This window comes from Culex pipiens, chromosome 3 (assembly GCF_016801865.2).
Source record: "Culex pipiens pallens isolate TS chromosome 3, TS_CPP_V2, whole genome shotgun sequence".
Lineage (NCBI taxonomy): Eukaryota > Metazoa > Arthropoda > Insecta > Diptera > Culicidae > Culex > Culex pipiens.
In genome coordinates this window covers 129,856,744-129,881,078 of record NC_068939.1, presented here as the reverse complement: position 1 = coordinate 129,881,078, position 24,335 = coordinate 129,856,744, and the positions used below count along the sequence as shown (strand labels likewise).

Below are 24,335 nucleotides of genomic sequence, written 5' to 3'. Positions count from 1 at the left end.
TGTGAATGGTTCATAATTGTGCGATGATCAATCTAAGCCATTTCGCTTGTAATTGAAACAAAAAAAGCAATTCAAAAGCTTAGAGACATTTTGTTTTTACATAGAGTGGAGTAGATTTAACATTAACTGTCCAATAAGAAGTCCCAAAACAGATGTTGAACCAACCACCGTCAGTCATACCCTATTTCTTTATTCTGTCACGAGTCTGTCTACAGCTGATTGCCCTGACACTGGAAGTCATGCTTGGCAAAACAAAGCTTTCCCATATACTGTACTATTACTATACTATCACCTCATCGCGAGTCGCATTTGAGTTAATAAAAAAAATCGCTTTGCCTGTGCTGAACGAACGGGAAATCAATTTGAATCATCGTGTCGTCGGGTTGTGTTATCAGTGGCCAGTTACAGCAATACAATCAAGTTGACGAGCGTCGAGCGATTACAACAGTGGCTTCGCTGCTGCTGGTATGATGTGATGCAAAAGAACAAGTGTGTATGAAAGTGAATGTAGTTGTACAACTATAGCACGTACACAATACAGACACTGACTGCAGCAGTCTACAGCAGTAGTACGCGACCAGGTAAGTGGAGCCAATGGCAAGAATGCGTGGAGGATGACTTAGAAATGACTACACGCCATTGTATCAATTTCAGGTCACTCCGTAATGTAGTTCTGTGGTTTACGTCGAATTGAAGCCCTGGCAGAGTAACCTGTGCGTACGTACGACCGAAATGTGAGTTTTTGCTCCTGTTTAAGCGAGAGATAAGCTTCCAATTTGGCAAAGGCAGAGGAAAATTGGCAAGAGTTAATATAGTCGCGGGCAGTCGTCGTTTCGAAACACACACGCACGCAATGGACGCGCAGCAATACGATGAAGACCTTTCGCAAAACCTCTTCTTCCGGAAACTACAGCTGGATCATCAAATCTTCCTCGATACGGCCCCCATCGAGGGCTGGATAGTGTGCATTCCGCGCAGTGGTTCGATCAACGAAAAGTGTCTGACCGACCAGGAGTTCCTGCTGGCGCAGATTCTCGTGCCCAACGAGGAACTACCCGAAACTCACTTCACCAACTTGAGCTGCGCTGACGTGAGGCTCAATGGACGCCAGCTGCTGACCGGAGGACTCAAGGTCACGATCCTGTTTGAGGAACTGTTCTACACCAAGGACGGACTCAAGTACAAGATCTGGTGCATCGAAAGACCGCTGTGCGACACTAGGCCGTACGGGCTAGTCCTGGACGACGACTTCGGCAAACTAATCACCATCCGTAAGCTTCAGGACGCGGTCGAGTTCATTCGGACCGTCGCCAAACCTCGGTACGTGTTCTCCAAAATTGACGCCGCCGTGCAGACCTTCATAAAGCATCGCTCCTCCTTCCTCAACTGCAACCTCAAGCTCTACAAAGAAGACGTGAAAAAACTCTACATTAGCTGTCTGGAAATCATTCTGCAAAATCGCAAACTCAAAGACCGCTGCCAGCGGGATGCCCACCTCAAGCGCAACGTGAAAATCGCCGTCGAAACGTACATGATGGACAAACTGTACGACCACCTGCGCGAGGTCATCACCGTCTGCCACCAGGACCAGGTCGAGAGCTTCAACAAAACCATCCGCAACCTGTCCGACATTCACGTGTCCGAGCTGAGTCTACGGCGCAGCTACGCCGACGTAATCCCGGCCGTCAAGAAAGAGCTGCTCCGCGTTGACGACTGTCGGACCGCGGTTGATAAGATCAACTGTTTGAAGAGAGCGTTCGAGATAATTGCGCGCGAGCAAGCCGGACCTAGGGTGGTGACGACGGCCAAAGGTAGCGCGGATCAAAAGCTGGCCACGGCAGACGATGTGATCCCGCTGTTGATATTTGTCGTTATTAAAACAGGTAAGGCGGTGTGATTTGATGCGGGGAGTTGCGACAAAAGACATAATGTATCTAAATTTGCTAAATCCTGGCTGAGGTTTAAAGTTTATCATGTTTTTAAATTCAATCATCGCATTAAATAAAAATAAACTAAAGGGCAAAACTTTGCGCGCTTTCAATTTCATAAACTTTTATTGAACAGACTGAAATGATTACAAAACATACTTCTGATTGTAGAAACAGTTGGATGAGTCATAATGACTTCCTTCTTATCTCAATTATTATTCTTTACGATTTCGCAAATCGAATTTTCTCTGTATCTTTTAATTTGGAACTTTGTCCATGCATTCCCTATGTCAAAATTGATAATTTCGCATCACTAGTTTTTCCATACAAGACTCCATACAATGTTGGGGATGGTCATACAAAATAGGTATGTAAATGTATGAAATTCTGTATCTTGGAAATTTCTGATTTTCTGATCGATTTGGTGACTTCGGCAAAAATGTAGGTTATGATTAGGACCTGGGTGCAGAAAAGTGGTTCGCAAAGCGGCCTCAATTTAGAACTGTCAAAGCGGAACCAATTTACTGTTCGCAAAATGATACCAAGAAGTGGCAAGTATTGCAATCGATCTATAATTTTGTCGGTGGCGTCGAGCTTTTGAGTAAAGAAATCTTATTAAGAGTATCTTATACAGAGTAGAAATCGAGATTGGGTGAATTCGTCGCTAGCATTTCAATAAGCGCTTTGTCTCACGCAAAGCCTTTATGACGCTTTTTGAAATGTTAGCGACGAATTATCAACAACTATGAATGGTACATGACAAATTATATTGAATAATCTTACTCTGAAATTATCACTGTGCTTCAAAGATACACAATCTCGGAACATCGATTCGGTTGTTTAACAATTCACAAAATTCCACCCACTTCTGACGCAATAGGGGAAATTCTCGTATGTTTGGCAGGTTAAGCACTCGCTCCTAACTCCATCCAATTTGGTGTTTTTACTATTTAAACAACTAATTTTGCAAAACTTTTGATAGAAACTGGCTTGCTCACTTCTTATTGAGCTATTTATCACTCCATTTCAGTTGAAAACACTTTTAATTAGCTTTAATTGAATGTCAAAGCTCTGACCTGCCAACATTAGAGGCACGCTGGAATTAGATGCTGTTCCCCTATTTCGTCACGTGGAAAACGAAAGAGGCCTCTTTTGGCCGCCCCTAGATTAGTCTTCGAACAAAAAAAGCGCGAGTTTAAACATCAACAGATTCAAATTAATTCAAGACAAGTCATTTCAGCAGCAAAAAATATGTTACGCTTGAGCTTGAACACACTTTGTTTATGTTTATAGCTGTAGAGCAGATGTATTAGTGGGAAGCAGTGGGGAGCATTCGAAAATCACGTAACGCATTCTGTCTTTTCAGCACCCAGATTAGGACTTTTCAGAGAAAAAACTTTTTTTTTACTATTTTTGATATGGTATTGAATTATAAAATAAGGGAAATAATCAATTTTTTTACTTTTTCAAAAGTTAAGCTAATTTTTAAAATTAATTTTATTTAAAAAAATCGAAAAATGTCGTTTGAGCTGCGAATGACCGTACAGGTTAAAGCTGCCAGAAATAAAGAACTAACAACAACAGAAAATGTTGCAAAAGGCAGTTAAGCAAAAAAATATTTAAAAAATAAATAAATTACAAGCCAAAAAAAGTGTTTTAAAATGCACTTTACACCAGTCCAGATGTTTTGCAATCATTAGTTTTCAAAATATCTAAAGGAGCCATTACACTACCGCAAACAAACAAACTCGCACTTTTTCGTGTTTGATAGTTTGCCAAACTCGCAAACTTGTTTGCAGGCTGACAAATCCAGACAAACAAACAAAGCAGGCTGTCAAAAACTGTCAAAAAGTGCTAATTTGTTTGCCATAGTGTTATAGCTCCTTAAGTATTGACGAAATTTTGTTTTTCGCCGAAAAAAACTTTTTGCAGTACAGCCATCCCTCATATTCGAAACAGTTTACAGATCGGCCAATGTTCAAAAAATCATAGCAAATCGATAATTTAACATAATGATTTGCTTTTACATTCCTGTGAAAGCCTTTTTTTTGGGATCTTTCGATTGATGTGTTGACCGACTTTAATTTTTTACGATTTATATCAAGTTTTCAAAGAAAAACATTGATCCTTGAAATCCACAAATTCGGAACACATTTTTCTTACGGATGTAAACAAACTTTAATTCTCTCCAGGAGTACATATTTTCTACAAAATAATGACTTCACACACTGGAACCAATGAAGCACAAGCTTATTAATGTTTTATGAATGGTCTGATAACTTTTTTGTGAAAATATCTGTTAAATTCAGGTGTTCCACAATTGTGGGAGGTACAATAACATCCCACAATTATGGAACAGGAAATTTGGAGGCAGTGTTTTGCTGCTCAGGATAAAATAGTCTTAAAATGAAGTTTTTTGTTCAAAAAGAACTACTTTTACTAAAGAAAAGGCAAGAGAATGTCCAGATGAAGGTCCTAAAAATAGTAGGGTTGACAAATTATCACAAAAGTGTTCCGAATTTGTGGGTTTGTGGGTGTTCCGAATATGTGGGATGACTGTACTGTTCAACGGTAATTCACAAAAAATCGAAATATTTTTCACCGATCCCAGACATGCTAAATATGATTTTAAACGCAGGACAATGCATTTCAAATTGTTTTCAGTTTTTTGGACTTAAATTTCCATTAAAAATTTGAAGCTTTTGTATGTAAATGTACCTATTTAAAAACTTTCATAAATCACGTCAAATTGAAAGTGCCCTTTGCTTAGAAGGTCCAAAATAGGGGCATCTACTCCATTTAATCAACAAAGCTGCTTCCACAAAGTTAACTAAAACAATTATTTTCTCCCGCAATCAACAGGCCTGACTAACTGGATAATGAACCTAACTTTCCTCAAAGAGTTCCAACTGAACGAGGCAACGCAAGCGGCGCAGAAAGATAAATTTGGCCAGAGCAGTTACATGATAACGACCCTCGAAGCGGTCATCGTGTACATCAGCTGTTGCAGCATCGAACGATCCCAGCGGCTGGGCATAGATTTGATGCCCCGCGAGGACATGCAAATGAAGCGGTTCTCCGAAATGACCTTCCGCAACGCGGATCAGTTTTTGAACTATCTGTTCACGCTGATGAAGAACAACGAGGAGGACGAGATATTGGAGATTTTCCAAGATTTCAACAACAACGGCCAGACGGTCATTTCGCAGTATAAAAAATGCCACCCGTTGTGCGTTTGCAGCAAGTGTGAATCGTTGCCGTATCAGCCCCACATTGACGATCGTAACCAGAACGGGTTGGCCGCGATTCACCTGGCTGCGACGCTCGGAAGTCCGAAGCTGCTCACGCTCATTTTGAACTTGAAACCGAACGTCGATGCAGTGGACGCCAAGAACTGGACGGCGTTGCATTACGCCGCCGCGAATGGCCATCAGAATCTGCTGCTGCTGTTGTTGCATGCCGGCATCAATATCAATAGCACTAGCAACGATCAGCACACATCACTTCATCTAGCTTGTCTAAATGGCCACAGTGGATGTGTGAAGGCGTTGTTGTACTTTTCCGAACATATGAAGATCCACGTGGACATCGATGCCCAAACGCAACTTGGTCAAACGTCGCTTCATTACGCGGCCAAGTGGGGCTTCTCCGACATTGTGGAAACCCTGCTGGAACACTCGGCGACCGTCAACGTGGCCAACCGAGTTGGAGCAACACCGTTGAAGTACGCTCACAGCACCAAAATTGGCAAAATGCTCAAGGAAGCGTACGTCGATCAGCAGAAGCGTCGCAAATCACCCAAATCTAGTCCAGTCAAGAGTGGTGACTTTGTGATGCTCTCAGACGAGGACCTGCTCGACGACGAAACATTCATCGAGTATCGCAACATCGAAGAAATGAAACGCATAGACAAAGCAGTCACGGCGATCGCAGCCCATGACACCAAGCTTGCATGCTTCTACCTCGGATTGGAGGTCTTCCCACCGATCGAAACGTCCTCCCCGAAGGATTACTCCACCACGGAGAAAGCATGCCACCCTCTTTGTACCTGTCAGCGATGTCTGAACGATTCGGCAGATTTCTACACTCTGCTAAGAAAACCCTTCGCCTCCTCCAAGTCTTCCCCCGCCACGAAGCTCAACCTGAATGCAACCAACGGTGAAGGCCTGACGGCGCTGCACGTAGCCGCGATCCACGGAAACCTGGACATGGTCAACATCCTGATGGACCACCACGTCAGCGTGTCCGCCCGTACCAAGTCCGGCGCGACGGCCCTTCACTATGCGTGTCGCGAACGCCGGCTGAACGTCATCAAGCTGCTGTTGAACCGGTGCCACAGTGCGGACATCATCGACCTCAAGGATTGTCGCGGCGATACTCCGCTGCACTACGCCGTCGAGCAGAATCAGCTTCGCATCGTGGAGATTTTGCTGAGTGCCAAAGCCGACAAGAGTCTGCGCAATCTGGCTGGAAGGCGACCGATCGATATCGCGCGCGACCGGCTGTTCTTCAATGTTGTGAACGTGCTCGAGCGGAAGTGGTAAATGGAGGCGGAATATTTTAACAAAAACCCCAGTGGCAGAATCTACTTGTTCTCTTGTGTATATTCTATTTATTAAAAAAAAACATATCGCTAGAAATTGTCCCCTACGGACGGCTAAACTGTAGATTTAAATAGTACTATTGATTTTCAATGTTATGGAGTTTAATAAAGCTTATAGAACAAAATATCCCTCAAATTAGACCAGGAAAAATATATCACTTTGAAAGAAACTCCACACGAAATTTTCCCATCTTTTTATTTTGCTTTGTTTCGTCTTTTGACGTCAGAAAAAATCGCCGCACAAGATAGTTTATCCGTTGTAGATGTACTTCATCATCAGCTCACCGAGAGCTTGGAGTTGATCTACCTTGTTCCGACAGGGACGAAAACACGTAAGCATCTCTCCAGCAAAAACTCGGAAAGCGTAAAGAGATCATCACCGGTAACATCAGCTTGTCCCGTGCGAGAACCGCTCCGCCACCAGCTGCTGTAGCGGTCGAGCTCGCAGTTTTCGAAGGCGTCCCGCAGCGCGCGCGGCACAGCCACGGAAATTCGCCGTATGGTTTCCACCACAGTTCGCGCACTTGACGCGCGCTTTGTGCTGCTGGGCGTTTTCCCCCAGCTGATCTTTCCGCGGAAGACTGCACATTTCGGTGATGTGGGTACTTCACATACCGGGGTGGGAGATTGCAGGTTCTGGAGCCGTTTCCGAATTTTGGACAGCGGTTGCATTATTCGAGTAGAATCTCCCAAAGAAGCCGTCCAGTGATCGAAGTACGGGAGGTACAAAGTGTACGTACCTGTACTGTTGTCGATCTTGAAAGCACCTTTATCTCCCGAGGCTTAACTTTGACGCTCGCCGGGTGTCTCTCCAAGTCGGAGATCGGATGGTCTGGATATCCCTGAAGGACGATCTTCACTGGACCCTTCTCTGCAGGGTCAAATGTAAAGAAATTGAAGTTCCGCAACTTCAACTTCGTCACCACCAAGTCGATATTCAGTTTTTCAGAGTAACTGACGTTTACTTGCACTGACGTTCTGCTGACCTTCATAAATCGCATCTTTTCGAAAAAAAATTCAGAAATGCTCATTTAATTTAGGGTAGCATATTTTTCCAAAACCAAAACCAATGCATGCAGCTAGAAAATTTCACGGCGAACACTTTCCTCTCTGAGAAAATGCAATTTCGACACTCCAGTGCCGAGATTTTTAAGTTTTAGACTGAACTAAAACTTTTAGTGTACAAAAGTGCCAATTTAAAAAAAAAAAACAGAATTCATAAGCAAGGCCTACTAATTACACGACATTGCAAGCATATGTCTTAGGGGTCAGGGTCCGAATCTGGAATCCAATTTCGTGCAAACAGTGATGTTTTGGAGCTATGCCCTTTTGGAATGTTATTTGCGTGTATTAGTTGCAATTTAAATCGCTTGCAAGTTTGATCAAATCTCGGTTTTCGTTCCATTTTGATTAATATTTTACTTGAAATTGCATTATCTCAGAGAGAAAAATGTTCGTCGTCAAATTTCCTACAAGCTGCAAGTTTCGAAAAATGCGATTTTTAACATAAATCAGCCTGGGAGAAGCCAAAAACTTAAATTTTGGTCTGATATTGGTAGTGCATCTTAATCTATGTACAAAAACCTATCGGTTAAGCATAATACACACAAGATTGAACCAGTTTTTGTATTGATTCCAAGCGATTTTAGAAAATTTATTTAAAAAATGTTACTTTTTTCAGTAAATTGAATAGAGGGTGCGAGAAAGTATTTTATAATTTTTTCTTGTCTAAGAAAACATTGTTCCTAACATCATATCTAGAATTGAGCGCCTGGAATTCCTCGACATGACCTCAAAATGGGACAGGCTACTGAGCACGTTCGTTCAATATTCTACCGAAATTTCGACCACCTTTCCCATGACTGCATTCAAATGAGTGCTGTCACCACGCAGCACCGCACAAGCAAGAAAGAGAAGGGTGAGAGAGAATGAAAAAGAGAGAGAGCATGTGCCTTCGTGTCAGGCGGTTGGTTAAGTGTTGAGCTCGGTTTCGTTCGTTTCAACATTGTGTGCGTTTACTGATGGTTTTTTTTCTCAAAATGACGATCATGTCAGGCGTCTTGTGTGAGCATTCAAATATCGTAGTTGATGATGAATGCCGACTGAACGCATTTTCAAATGTCAGTAGCGATTGGTATGGAAGTGACAAACGGTAGGAATTCTTTGGATCAGTTTTGCGTCGCATTCGATTTGTGCTTGCGAGTGAGGGAGCATTGTGAAAACAACATTCTCTGGGTAAAAAACGTAAGTTATAGAAAAAAATAGTTAATATAAAAAAAAATGCGAAATAAGGGATGTTGTCATCGAACTAATTCAAACTACTAAAACTTTTGACGCGGAATGCAATTTTCCATAGAGGGATTTTATTCTCACCAAATGTTCCTGCCCTACAAATCATCGTCATCTGTGTTGGTTGTTTCAAACGAAGACAAAAATATACACGACAAGAAGAGACGATAAGTTTGGACCGGCCCGCGGAGGGTTACAAATTGAAACCCACCGCCGGAATCAAAACAAAACATAAATTTAACCGTTAATATTCCTGCCTCAATCTTTACGCATCATCATGGACGAAAAAACGACTACAAAATTAAAAGTAAAAATATATGTATTAACTAAACAATAAAGCGATTTAACAACATGATAATCTTAAATATAGTAAAACTTTTTTTTCTTTTTCTTCTTCTGTTTAGATGATTAATTATCTCACTTATACAATAATTTCATATTACATTTATATATTTTGCTCTAGTTCAATCGAAAGTTTCTTCTCTTTTCTCATTTGCCGTGGTACAGTTATGTATGTTTGTTTGTGTTGATTTAAAGTAGTGCAATTATTGTACGTTTTCGCGACGTCACGCGCTACTCTAGCTGAGAGTTCTTGTTTTTTGCACTTTTTTTTTTGCTTTATCCCCTTTGATTATCATTTCTTTAAGATGTTATTTTCACCACGATTGTTTTAAACTTTTTTTTTGTCAGACGCAAACACAACGAGAAGAACGAATGAGCGAACGAAGAAAAGATATTTTCGATTGGCCTAAGGTTTGGATGATGATGCCGTGAATTTTATGTGTGTACTCGCCGTTTCTGTTATTTGTATAATTTACACTTTCACCCTTCTTGCTGGGTTTCTTTTCTGTAGCGTGTAAATAACGTTTAAACCTAAATACTCCTGTAAAATGGTGCCCGTGGCCACCACGGGAGGTGTCATTCCGCCGGCCACGGTCACAGCTTTCGATACCATCGTTTTATTTTTTTTTATAAGTGTGTTTCTGTTATTTGTGTGTGTGTTATTTGCTGCTTTTTGCTCTATTTAGCCGACTTTTGCCTGTGTTGCACTATTTTTACATGATTTTTCTTATCTTTCTCTGTCTTCTGTCTCTACAGACTTGTTACATTTATAATGAAAACACTAAAACTGTTTTTAAGGAATTTCGGAAAGACGTGCGATCGCTCGCACGTTTCGGAGCGCATGCGCGCACAGGTGCTTAATCCTCCAGGTTACGGAAAGCCTGCTGCAGATCCTCGTACAGCTGGTCGAAATCGGCCTTGATCTTCGCCTCGCCGTCCTTCACTGGGTCCTAAGAAGGTCCGAGAGGTGGTTGCGTGGCGCGAGCAGGAATTTAAGAGGAAAAAGCCACAAAAGTGGGATATTTAGTGGATTTTTTTTTCAACATGATTTATGAAATTGTTATGAAGTGAAAATGTGAATTCAATGAAATTGATTATTTTTAAATTATGACTTTACATAATCTTGAACACTTCTCATCAAACTTATATTTGCTTTATTTGCAAAACAGCACAACCACGACAATTTATTTGGGGATTGCCTCAAAAGGCCGAAACTCAAAAGGCAGAATCTCGGAAGGCTGAAATTCAAAAGGCCGAATTTTCTCTTTTGCTCAGAAGGCAAAACGTCTCGAAAGGCCGAATGTCTCGAAAGGCAGAATGATTATGGAATTCAGAATTTTATTCATATTATAACGATTTCCATTGATTATGATGTTCAGATATACAGTAAACTAACAAACTATGATCAAAAAAAATCAAACCATCCACATTAACGTTTCTGCTCGAACCTAGGAGTCCGAAGGCTTGAATGGGGAGAGTACCCAAACCTCTTTCTACTCCAAGGAACAAACTATGATACTTTTTGGAATTTTATTTTGTTTATCTGTACCGACCATTTTGTTACCATGCATACAAGTGAGTAGAGTTAAATGAATTAAAGCATTTCAAAAGTGTTTCAATCTTTCGTCACCAAGCATTTAAATTAATTCAAAGAATTACAATTATTTTTTTGCGGCAAATAAATTAAAACTTTACAAAATTAGTTAGCAGCAATGCTAGAAAGTTATGCCTTCTTTATTTCGAAAGCAATTTTTGTTATATAACTATGGTTTATAAAAATAATAATAGCAAACCGAGCCCGAAAAGGCGGAAACGCATTCCAAACGAAGTTTGGAATGCGTTTCCGCCTTTTCGGGCGCGGTTTGCCTTATGGGATTCGGCCTTTTGAGCATTCGGCCTTTTGGGATTCGGCCTTATGAGAATTCTGCCTTTCGATTAATTCAGTCTTTTGAATTTCGGCCTTTCGGGATTCGGCCTTTTGAGATTCGGCCATTCGTAGGAGACCCACAATTTGATGAAATAATAAAAAATTGTGACGATAAACAGTACTTAAATTTTTGAGAATATAAAAAAAGTGCATACTAAAAGCAATTTGAATAAATTTGTATCACTTTAAGATAAACTAGTATAACACTTTTAATTTGAAAATTTCTAGTATAATTATCGAGTCATTCAAAAACTCATTATTTTCTTCCTGAAATCGTCCAACTTGCACCAGAAATGGTCTTTTTGAACGCTACTGGACGCATGATGCAGAACACTGATTTTTAAATATTTTCTCACAATTTATAACACGTATGCCGAGTGTTTTGACATGTCGCATGATACATTTGACCCTAAGAGAATAGCATTCCAGTTGGGCAGGAATTCCGGATTTATCGAAACAGCTCGGATTGCGAAGTGTTACTAATAAAATCAGAAAACATTGAGCATCACCAAAACAAAATAAACTGACGTTTACTCAAGGAGGTATTATACTTTGCCAAACAAACAAACCCGCTTTTTCGTGTTTGACAGTTTGCCAAACTCACAAACAACGCAAAATGTATGCAGGCTGACGTTTCCGCAAACAAATGCAGACAAACTGTAAAAAAACACGAGTTTGTTTGTCATAGTCTAATAACTCCTTCAGTTTACTTGTAAGCAGTGAAATGACAATTCTAACCTGTTCCGATTGTTAACCCTCTACTGCCCAAATTGTTGTATTCGAAGATTTTTGTATTCAACGTGTTCAGGAGGACATTTTGAGCAACTTTTACTTCTCTTGTTTTATGTTTTTCTTGTTTTATTTGTAGTATTTTAATTTGTATTTATCTTGTTTAATTTATGTTTGTTTTTGGTAGTATTTGGCCTCTCATTACATTTGCCTATCTAATTTTTTTCATGTAAATGTTAGTAAAAAAACATAGCCATGCTTTTTAAAGATCAAAAATTGGTTGAAAAATTGAATTGAATTGAAGATTTTTTTAAATCGAAGGCCGTCTAGAGGCGAGGTTGGGTTGTAGAGGGTTAACGGCCACTTCCGGTACATCCGGATTTTCGGTCCTAACAGGGGGTACTTTGCTATAATTTTCAAATATATCAAGCGACATGTCAAAACACTTGTAATGATGGTTCTTAAAGGTTTGAAGAAATCAAAACATCAGTTTTCGCCCCTAAGCAAAGTTGCCAAATGTTGAAAATCTGAAATTCCGATCCCAATAGGACAGGACATTCAAAGACATCATGCGACAAAGTGGCCAATACTCTTCAATCAGAAATTGTGATCCCAATTGAGGGATGTTTCTGAAACTGTTAGCCTCAACGCAATCCGACGAACCTCCGGTAAAACTGGACCAGTTAAAATTATTCAAAACTAGATCTTTTGCAACCGGAAGCGTCCAACTTTTATCAAAAATGTATATTCCGAAGGAAATTTTTAGTGGTGAGCATCACTACCCGAGCGTTTTTGTGTGAGACACAAAAGGTGCAAGTAGGTAGTTATGTTACAGGCATGACAAGTATGACAAAGAACATTGTGTGTGTGCCAACCTCCTGTGGCTGAATGGTTACGGGTTTTGCCTCATAAGCGAAAAGTCATGGGTTCTTCTCAGGGTGGCAGCCTTAGGTTTAAGTTCAGAGGTAGCAGCAACCGTATGAGTATAAAACGGATGCTTCACGTGCTCTTCCACAGTCTGCTTAAAACAAACAAAACACCCATATTTTCCAGATAATGCTGCAGTTAAAGTTTATAGCATTGAGAGTTTTTGAGCCCAGTGAATATCAACTAGGCATCAAGTTAAAAGCATAATAGGTCAGAAAATGATGACTTGATGCGATGATCAACATGACAAGAGAGATAAAACACTCGCCACCTACCTTGAACTTCATCGACGACAGCTGGTACAGGATGTTGCCCATCGCCTCGCGGATCACGTTCCAGGTGATCTTGTTCTCGGACTGGGCCGTGGTCTCGACGGCGTGGCGGGCCATGTCGTAGAAGCCGATAATGTTTCGCAGCATGCCGACCGTCTTGTAGAACGGACAGAACCGATCGTACGCCGAGTACGAGTTCTGCTGCAGGAAGTCGTCCTTGAGCAGCTTGGCCACCTCGAGGGTGATCTTGTCGGTTTCGGCGAGGGACGCCTTACCGACCAGCTGCACGATTTCGGACAGATCTTCCTCCTCCTGCAGGATCTCCTTGACCTTGGTACGCAGCGGCACAAACTCCTGGAAGTTCTTGTCGTAGAAGTCGTCCAGGGCGCGCATGTACTTACTGCGAGAGGGGAGAATTGTTAGTGAAAGCATTCACCCTTAGGACACTCAACTTGCTTACCTGTAGGAAATCAACCAGTTGATCGAGGGGAAGTGCTTACGCTGAGCGAGCTTCTTGTCCAAACCCCAGAACACCTGCACGATACCGAGGGTGGCGGACGTGACGGGATCGGAGAAGTCACCACCGGGCGGCGATACGGCACCGACGATGGACACGGAACCCTCGCGCTCCGGGTTTCCGAGACACTTGACGCGACCGGCACGCTCGTAGAAGGAAGCGAGACGAGCGCCCAGGTAGGCCGGATAACCGGAATCGGCAGGCATCTCAGCGAGACGACCGGAGATTTCACGCAGAGCCTCGGCCCAACGGGAGGTCGAATCGGCCATCATGGACACGTTGTAACCCATGTCACGGAAGTACTCGGACAGCGTGATACCGGTGTAGATGGAAGCTTCACGAGCGGCGACAGGCATGTTGGACGTGTTGGCGACCAGCGCGGTACGCTTCATGATGGACTCGGTCACGCCGTCAATTTCGACCGACAGCTCGGGGAAATCACGCAATACTTCAGACATTTCGTTACCACGTTCGCCGCAACCGACGTACACGATGACATCCGAGTTGGAGTACTTGGACAGGGCCTGCGAGATGACAGTTTTACCGCAACCGAAGGCACCGGGGATGGCAGTGGTACCTCCCTGGACGCAAGGGAACAGCGAATCCAGCACACGCTGACCGGTCAACAGCGGATGGTTAGCGGGCATCTTCTCCGTCACTGGACGGGGCTGACGCACGGGCCACACCTGCAACATGCTGTACTTGTTGACCTCCCCATCGAACTCCGTCTCCAGGATAATGTCCTCGACGGTGTAGTTGCCGGGTGGGGCAATGTAACGCACGGTACCCTTGGCACGTGGCGGCACCAGCAGCTTGTGCTTGACCAGTGTGTTCTCGTGCACCAAACCGTACAGATCTCCACCGGTGATGTGCGAGCCGACCTTCACGTTCATCGGGTTGAAGCCCCAGCTCTGGGTACGCGACAGCGACGGCGTGTTGATACCCTTCGGGATGTAGATCGACTGGGTCAGCTCGTTGATGTCCTTCAGCGGACGCTGGATACCGTCAAAGATGCTGCCCATGATACCGGGGCCAAGTTCCACGGACAGGGGCTTGCCCGTACGCAGCACGGGATCGCCCACGGTGACGCCGGACGTTTCCTCGTACACCTGGATGGTGGCCATGTCGCCCTCCAACCGAATGATCTCACCGACCAGCTCGTAGTAACCGACACGGACCAGCTCGTACATAGCCGATCCGGCCATCTTCTCGGCCGTTACGACTGGAAAGAAGAAGAAAATTTTTAGTTAGTTTTTTAAGGGTTTTTTGTTGGTATGTTCAGAGAGTTGTAATAAGGTTTTTTTTTGGATTTTTTTTAAATATTTTATTTTATTGATAAGGGGAATTTTCAGTAATGTCCAGACGCGATAATGGAATCACGATTTTTTTCAATTTTCTTATGTTTTACATCAAATTCGAGTTCTAATAAAATTTGAGTGGTTGGTTGCCTGTTACATTACTACAGTCCAGACTCGATTATCCGAAGGCCCTGGCAAAATTTCACTTCGGATAATCGAATAAAAACATTTTTTTTTTTTTTTTGTTTATTAACAATACTGGCCTCTGAAACCATAGTTTGGCCAAGTGTAAATTTTTATAATTCAAATTACAAATTTAATTAATTCAAGTATAATTTAAATTTAACAGTCGTAGTCCTGCGTCATTTTGCTGCTGCCTTGAACAGCCTTCTCTTCGGTGTCTTGGGTGGTCCAGTCGGTTGTCCATTGTTATCACGGTGGTCGTTTGGGGGTGCTACTTGGTCGTCATCGAGGCAAGTTCTTTTTTCTTCTGGCTGCTTCTTCTCGCTATCCAACGGTCTCTTAGCTTTGCCCTTCTTTTCAACAGTAGTGAATCCGTCATTGCCATTGTCTCCTGTGTGTGGAGCAACGACTTGGGATTCAACTACTGTTGGATCGGCTGAAGGCAAAACAATTGGGGCAGACGGATGAGTTTGTGCTGTTTGTTGTTGTTGGCTTTTCTGGGTCGTTTTTGTTGCTGCTTCTGTGCAGCTCTTGGAAACGTGTCGCTTTTTCCCACAGCGTCTACACGTGGCAATCTGTCCCGTAAACGTGGCAAGAGTACTATGCTCGCATACAGTTATGTACGAGGGGACGGGTTTGGAGAGCTTCATCTTCAACACCCGCACCCCGTTAGGAACGCCGGCGAAGAAGTTCCTCCAAACCTCGTCCCTGATGGTGAGGACTTCCCCGTACTGCTGCATGGCTTCGGTGATCTTAATGTTTGGCAGGTCCAGCGGAAGATCATGGACCCGGACGTCGACGGTGTTGTCGTCAACGTAGACCGGGATCCTTATCGCGGGGTGCGTCTTGAAGGCGTATTTAAGATGGTTCTCGCTCGCGATCTTGATGGCGGCTGCTGGGTCCACCATCTCGATCAGCACGCAGTGGCGGATGTTATGCAGCTGGATGCTTCTAAGGTCAGAGGAGACTATCCCCAGACCTTTCTCCACAAACCGCTGAACGACTTCCAGCTTCGGGCGTTCCGGGAGGACACTAAAGTCCACAACGAGTGGGTTTTTGCGGACAGCACTCATTTTACAGAGTCTGCCACAACGCGAGTATTGTTTAGCGAACAATAGCGATAGCACAGCAGAGAAACACGTCTGGTGCACACGGGATAGAATTGCCAACTGTAAAAACATTTTTTTTTTTTTCGTTGTCTTATTTTTAATTGTGGAGCTTTAGTATGACCTCTAAACTACTCTAATGGTACGTTCGTTTGAAGAGCCGGTGCGGCACTGAGTGCCGTACTCGTCGGTGCCGGTTTTGGTTCAATCGAACGTCATTTGTCAGTGCGCGTGGAACTCGCATGAAACTGAAAAAATATCGAGTGCGGCACTAGAGTTTCAGTTCCAAGATGGCGGCGAAACTCGTGCGGAACTAGCGCGAGTTTCTTCAAAGAAACACTTTGACAGCTCTGAGTGCGGTACTCAGTGTGGAAACGAACGAACGTACCATAAGGTGATTTAGAATTTTTGAATCCAAGATGGTGGCCAAAATGGCAGTGACGAAATATTGAAAAAAATGCATTTTTCAATTTACTATGCAACCAACCATTTAAAATTTGACTGAAATGGGGTCGTAGAATTCGAAGTTGATGTTAAAAGCAAGAAAAAAAAAAAAAAAAACACGTAAAAAATTCATTCATTTCATTTATTTTTATATTGTTCCAATCATGATTCGCAGCTGAATCAACACTCGAGTCGATCTGGCTCGAGATCAAGCCTGAATCGAGTCGAGATTCAAGCCAAAATTCTCAGTGGGCAATGACATATGTTTATCATGAAGGAGCTATTAGACTACGGCAAGCAAACAAACAATCAAACTCGCAAACTCGCAAACAAACTAACTTCTTGACATTTTGGTAGTGTTTGCTTGCTATAGTCTAATAGCTTGTCTAATGCAGGCAAGCAAACAAAGCAAGCAAACTGCCAAACTATCAAAAAGTTTGTTGTTTTGTTTGTCATAGTCTAATAGGGACTTCACTTTAAACATTACATTCAAGTTTTGCGACCCAATTTTAGTCAAAATCGAATGATTGATTGCCTGTTACAAATGTGCAACAGAAGTGCGAAGGACATAAGGTGCAAATGGTCGCATGCTCGGTCGAATGTCATAAGATCGTCCAAATATTACGTCCAGAGATTTTCGGGATTACAGACCCCCCCCCCCCCCCCCCTTGTCACGCACTGTTCCTATACCTGTAACATGGGCTGTCACAAGCCGCAGACCCCCCCTTCTCCCCCTATTCTTGGACGTAATTTTTTAACGAACCCTAAGGACCAAATGTCAAAAGTTGACAATAGGTCGAAAGGGCAAAATGTCGAAAGAGGACTAAAACTCACAATTTCACAGTCTGACTTGAATTACCTTGTTTTTAAATGTTATTTTAACCTTTAATATTTTTGTTACATTTTAGTTTTCTTTCCTTTTTTTTCAAGCATTAGCCGTTTTATTTCATAGTTTAGTAATGTGAAATTGCCTGACTTCAATAAAAATGTTTTGGAAAATCATCTATTCTTTAAAACATCAATTAGGTGACTTCCTTTTTAATTATTTTGTAACATGAACAGTTCTTTTCAATACTTTGTAATGTGAAAATGACTGACTTTAATAAACAAGTTTTAGAAAATTATCTATGCATTTTCTCAGTATTTCATCACCGCCATTAAATAAAGCATAAGCATAAGCATAGGTGCCCACTCGCAGTTGCTACTCCGTTATTGACATCCACGAGCCGTGGAAGATGAGTGGGCGCTATCTTTCCTCGCTTCGCAACTTCTCAAAGGCCCCTATCATGCTGATCAATACCGGCGCCGGCCACGACCAGTGATAGAGTCACGGGGAAGTGGATGGGAATGTTAGTCCGATACTTGAGTGATAGAGACCGCCCAATCGACTGCTTCTCCGACAAAGTATCACATGAGTTTTGAGGGGGTTAGTAGATGGGTATGAGGTCAGGATTCACGAGTGGCAGTGATGTGACCATGAGCATTTTGTTTATCGGTTGAAAATTTTTAATCTTAGGCAGCCGGCTGCGGAAAGATAAATAATTGATTATTTAAAAAAAAGTTTTTAATCGAACGCGTGCCAACCGAGCAGTAGTGCTATGGGCTGGACTTATCAGTATATTTTTACTGTTTGTACTTCTTTAACGAACTAAACCGGCGGCGTGCCTTCCAATCAACGATGATAAAAGAAAGACTTATGAAAAATAAAAATTCAAGTAAAAGGGCTCCAAAAAACACGTTGCAGAGTAACCACGAGGTTCCGCTACCCACAATCGAGTCTAAAAATTCAAAAACGCGCGCTGATGGTCTATCCTAAGTGTCAGCGTGTCTTCGATAAACGATTTATTCATCACCGCCATTAAATAAAATTAAAAAAAAATCCAAATCTTTTTAAGGTGAAGCCGTTGACCATTTTCAAAGAAAATTGATCATCACTCTAAAATTCTGTATATTGAATTCAATTTCACGAATTTCTACACCAAAATGAATCAGCATGTGCCGGCTGTTGCCTTCTTGAAGTCACTGAAGGAATTATTGATCTAAATCAAATATGCTTCAAAATTTATACAATTTTGTGGTACAATCATTGACGCCCTAGTTGGCAATCATTGATGAATGACGATTTCCATAACTTAGCAAGGAATATGGGATTACCAAAAAGTATCAACATGTCGACGTCGTCGTGCTATCATGTCGCACCCGCCATTTCGACGTTCCGAGAAAAACGCGTTTTAATGTTTGACCTTGAATAAACAAAAACTAGAGCACGCAATGAAAACAATAACAAACACGTTTTGTTTGGTTGACCATTCTGTGCATTGTCCCGAAGTTTGGTTGAATTTGGTTGCTGGAGTCCCAAGTTATAATTACAAATGTTTACGGTAGTGTGACTTGTACGTGCGTCAAACGCATCCTGACCTGAAATCCCTTTGGCCAATTGTCACACTTACATCGATTTTCAGGGAGTGACAAGATAGCACGACAAGATTGAAACTACTTTCATATGTAAAGTGACAAAAATGCACGGAGTTTTTTCGGTTTTTGGTGAATATCTCAGGATTGAAATCGAATTTTGGGGATCTGTAAAGGTCAAAAGGTGAGGCATTGTGAGCTGCACAAAATGGCGTTCTTAACTCAATTTGGCACAAAATGCACGTAAGACAAGTTAGCACGATGGCGACGATGTGTAGGGCACTATTCTAAACAACTTGTAGAAGGAATTTTGTCAATATATTGATGGGGACGCAAAATTTATATCTTTGAACGAAAAATCATGGCAATGATGGAAGTCTTCACGTTAAGAGCATTTTTAGGGTTTTGAGCTCAAACATCCAACAAAACAGGGGAAAAAATGATTTGAGTATCCACAAAGTCAATTTTCCGTAGTGATTTTTTTCCGAGACTTCGGATAATCAAGCCTGGACTGTAGTTCCGGATTAAAAGTTATTTTCATTCTAGGTACTTGAAATTCCAATCTGTAAAACAGGAGCATAAGGTTTTAACTTTTAAATTGCTACTTCCGTCATTGTTCCGGTGTTGTTTGAGTGCAATTTGATAACATAAATTTATATAAAACTACATTGGTCTCAATTTGAAAACAAAAAACTAAGTTTAAAACGAGAGCGGATAGTCCATTTGGGTCGTATCGTCCTTCTAGTTGTCAGCACGTCTTGTCTCGTCTCGGGTTGTTCCTTCCAGAGTAGTCCGAGTTTATCCGAGGGGATGGAGGTCCAGGGTGCCCGGGGCGTTATCCCTATGCCACTCTTCGTGTAACTTGTGGTTAGGGAGGGCCGAACCGCGAACTCGCAAAGGCCAACGTGTTGTTTCGTGGAGGAATCAGGTTTGGCTGGCGACGGCCTCGGAAGGGTACTAGTTTTTGGTACAGGAGTGGTGGACAGCGCGTTGTGATCAGCTTCCAGACGAAGAGGCAAGAACGGACTATCCAGAGGAAAGCCGACTAAGTTTTTTTTTAGATGACTTGCACGGTTGTTTGGGAAGTGCATTTTAGATACTTGAAGTTCACGTCCGTATTAGGGAAGTGCACATTCTTCCAGAAATTTCTATGAATTATGATAATTTTGTAAAACATTGATTCTTTCAACAGTTATACTGCCCATGTTCGCATAAATGTCCCATATGCAAAAACAGCAAGCTGAGAAATACGCAAGGGAAGTTTGTCCCACACATAAGGTTAACATTTTTTACGAAAAAACAGGATTTCGTCCTGATTTCTAGAACAAAGTACTGGATGTTATAGGCTCTTTTAAGAGCACACGATTTTGAACCAAACTGCATCAATAACTCAAAAGTGATGAAAATGCATATGGGACATTTATGCGATCATGGGCAGTATAAGCTTTTGAAATTTGGTATGTGCATTCGATTAGGACGTTACCTAACGTTAAAAGCTGTAGAAGTAATTTTAAAATGTCGCCAAACTTAGAGTGATTAAAACGAGTGTTTTCGTTGTACAAATATACAATTTAGTGACCAGTTTGCCAGTTCGATATCAGTCTACAAGATTACATAACAAAGGTGTGACTCCATTTTATAAAAGAATTTTAACAATCAGCTTCAGCAAATTATCGCTAGCTGCATCAAACAGTGCGACTTAACTTCGCATCCGATAATTAAGCTAAAAATCAATCAACATAGGCAAAACACATCACAAACACCGCCTTGGGGGATAGAAAGAGGGTGTTCGGGGGGAGGGAGATTCCTCCACCCGTCGAACATCGCTGTATTAGTGCCGGAGACACGGCGACATCATCCGAAAAGCAGCAGCAGCAAAAACATGACTTTTCATCACAAGCCATCACAAGTCGTCGAAATGATAAACTTGCTGCTGCTGCTGGGTTTGGGTGACTTTCCGTTCACATGTGATAGTGGTGCGCGGCTGGGTCCACGATTACACCATCACCACCGTCGTCGTCGTCAGTCCCGTGTGTAAATACAGGCGCAATTCGCGCAGCACCACCAGACACATACACCACCAAGTCATGTGACTGACTCTCTGTGGGCTCTTTTGCACTTTTTCTCGATTTTAGGTTTTTAAGAGTTTTGATAAGGGTTTTTGGGGGAACTAACGAGAATTTCACTTAGATTTTCTTCCGGCCAAAGGGGTTTGACAACTTACCGGGACCGGACACGGCAAAGACATATCCGAATTTGGACTCGCGGTCCTCATCGGCGATCTTCTTTAGGTTGGACATTTTCGCGATCCGTTCGTCCTGCTGCTGCTTCGCGTCGTCTCAGGTGTTCTGCGGGGGAGAGGAAAAGAAATAAAGATTAATAAAAACATAAATTTTGTTACCATTACTTGCTAAATTGTTACACTTTTCTAAGCAAAGAATATTGGTCAAATTTTAAGCTTCTTTAGAAAGCACTCTAATCCAAAACACTTGCAATCAGGTGGTGCTGGTCATGTGACCAACCTACGAAATTTCACAACTTTGCCCGTTCAGCACTTGACCACCTCCGGAAAGAGCACAGATTCCGTCCCACAAAACCAACAATTCCTTGATCTAATCACCAGCAAGTTAAATAACACCCGAATTATTGACTGCAAGAAATCCCCTTCTAAAAAAGTGGTCCTCCTGATTTGACAGCTCTCAAAGAAGAAAAATACAACTCCCAGATCGATCGAAAGAAAATGGAATTTCTTCGCCAATCCCCGAAGGGAATGGCCACAAACCCGACCCGAAGCCCAACGCCCGGGTACCGGGTACCAATCCAAAACACTTACGCAGTTGATTTTCGGCAATAAAACGGAAACGGGGCCCTCACTCCAGCCAGCACCTGTGGTGAGCGAAGAAAATCTGGTATCTGGTGACCTGCGACTGTGACCGTCGAACGAACGCGAATGAAAATTTCCCGACGACGTTCCGAAACTGACCCCGTGATGGCAGGGCAAGAGTTGCCAGAGCGTTGGGTGTGGAATCTGTATGTGCCGTCATGACGTCGTGGGGATCTGCAGAGTGAGACATGTCATGCATGTCAAATTTCTTTAAGTTGTACAGTAGGGCGCCGTTGGTTCGACAGTTATTTTTTCATTTATTAAATATTTAAATATGATTAATATTATTACGATTATTATTTATTGCATACATACACTTAATTCCCCGGTGGTTGGTCAAATTTTTGTTTGACACTTATTTGGTTTGTACCCCGTTGGTTTGTGATTGATGGGAAAGTTTTGTCACCAAAAAGAACCAAGAAAAGAAAAAGGATTTTGAATGTTAAAAAAAACTACGCCGATCAAACGGTCAAGGAAAAGGATCACGAAATAGTAGTTTATGCAACAAGTTGCAAAAAGGGGTTTTTTTCAGCACGAGTCGTACATTTATTCAACGAGGTTCACCGAGTTGGATAAATACGACGAGTGCTGAAAAAATCAAGTTTTGCAACGAGTTCCATCACGATAATATCTCAAATTTAAGCTTAATTTTTGGACCCAATTCAAAAGTTATAATTCAAAAAGTGAAATTCAAAGATTCAAAAATTCAAAAAAAGTTCGTACCTAGGTTTTCCTTGCCAAAATTTCACTACGAATAATCGATTCGAATCACGAAATTTCTATTTTTGAAAAAAAAAATAAGTCCTTAACAGCTACTTTAAAACGATCTGATACTAATCTACATTGAAACCCGATATATGACCAAACATTGATTTTTGACACTTTGGCTCAATTCTGAGGGCAGATGTGGGGCAGATTCAAATTTATAGGCTTTGTATAATGTGCAACTTCCCAGTCACGACGATCTACAGCAGGGGTGACCAAAGTATGGCCCGCGGGCCAAACGTGGCCCGCGAGGTGATATTTTGTGGCCCGCGGACCCATTTTGAATAATCATGTAAAATGGCCCGCTGATCACTTGAAAGGTGATTCTATACTTTTTCAAAATTAAGGTATTTTAAACTTTTGCTTTTCTTTTTTTTTTTTGTTGATAATGTGTGATAAAAGTGAAACTAGTAAATATTTATTAAACAACTGAAGAGTGCTATCGACTGGTGGATAAATTCTCAAATTTAGTTTTCGGCTTATCAGTCCCAGTAGCAAGTAAAACGAAATTTTGTTTTTTATGCCCGACGTTTCGATATATATAATATCATTTTCAAGGGTTCTACAAACAAGACATGCATACATGATTTACAGTCATCCCACATATTCGGAACACCCACAAATTCGGAACACTTTTGTGGTAATTTGTCAATAGAATGCAAAATGCAACTTTTCTGCCGACCCTGCTATTTTTAGGGCCTTTATTTGGACATTCTCTTGTTATTTCACTAGTAAAAGTAATACTTTTTAAACAAAAGCTGCATTTCAAGACTATTTTATCCAGAGCAGCAAAACACTGCCTCCAAATTGCCTGTTCCATGATTGTGGGATGTTATTGTGTCTCCCACAATTGGGTCCTAAAATGAAGCTTAGATTGCTGATATTATTGTTTACAGCGATAAAGCTTATTTTTCTGAGTACAATAACCCTTTGTACGACCACAAAGAGTTTAAAATGAATTTTTAAATCAAAAAAAAAGAGAAAAAAAAAGTTTATTTACATCGTAAGAAAAAAGTGTTCCGAATTTGTGGATTTCAAGGGTTAATGTTTTTCTTCGAAAACTTGATATAAATCAATCGTAAAAATGTACAGCCGATCTATACATCAAGAAAAGCAAGAAAAGCTTTTACATGAAGGTAAAAACAAATCATTATATTCAATTATCGATTTTATATGATTTTTTGAACATTGGCCGATCTGTAAACTGTTCCGAATATGAGGGATGACTGTACACAAAGCGAACAAAAAAAACTAACAAAAAATGGTTCGTTGTTTTGTATCGAAACGTCGGGCATAAAAATACAAAATTTCGTTTTACTTCCTACTGGGACTGATAAGCCGAGAACTAAATTTGAGTTTATTTTTGGAAATTCAGGCTTTCAGGATTTGGGCAGATTAAATTGTGAAATCGGAAGAAATATGGCTGTTGCAAGTATTTTACAAAGCTTTTTTCGACAACCATCCTCATCCTCGCCCATTATTAAAAATTGACTCGAAAAATCACGGGCAAAAATATTTTTTCAAAAGATCTCAAAATATCCCTAGAAATTTGAGTGCAATCAGCTGAAATCAATTAAAAATGCATTCCTCTGCGTTTAGAATCATTTTGAGCATGTTCTGGTCGTTAGCTCAGTCCAGGTGTAGGGATCATCTCCCTGGGTCCTATCTCGGTGGAGTCGCTGGTAGGCAGTTGGACTAACAATCCAAGG

General features: G+C 41.7%; 2 protein-coding genes across 3 annotated transcripts; one reads left to right on the top strand and one right to left on the bottom strand.

The window, feature by feature from the left end:
• The first annotated feature begins 213 nt into the window (after positions 1–213).
• On the top strand, positions 214–6,670 carry LOC120414808 (ankyrin repeat domain-containing protein 27-like). Its single transcript, XM_039576127.2, has 3 exons — positions 214–581; positions 655–1,883; positions 4,791–6,670. The coding sequence occupies exons 2-3, from the start codon at positions 854–856 to the stop codon at positions 6,470–6,472; spliced, it is 2,712 nt and encodes a 903-aa protein (XP_039432061.1). The 5' UTR covers positions 214–581; positions 655–853; the 3' UTR covers positions 6,473–6,670.
• A 2,189-nt stretch (positions 6,671–8,859) lies between these two features.
• Positions 8,860–21,970, bottom strand: LOC120414792 (V-type proton ATPase catalytic subunit A). Of its 2 annotated transcripts, none has more exons than XM_039576103.2 (5): positions 21,811–21,970; positions 21,202–21,325; positions 13,478–14,756; positions 13,021–13,417; positions 8,860–10,112 (listed from the first exon to the last, which is right to left on the bottom strand). In XM_039576103.2, the coding sequence occupies exons 2-5, from the start codon at positions 21,275–21,277 to the stop codon at positions 10,020–10,022; spliced, it is 1,845 nt and encodes a 614-aa protein (XP_039432037.1). In that variant the 5' UTR covers positions 21,278–21,325; positions 21,811–21,970; the 3' UTR covers positions 8,860–10,019. The 2 variants fall into 2 exon arrangements, with proteins under 2 accessions (XP_039432037.1, XP_039432038.1); XM_039576104.2 differs by lacking the exon at positions 21,811–21,970 and adding an exon at positions 21,500–21,518.
• Positions 21,971–24,335: the final 2,365 nt, after the last annotated feature.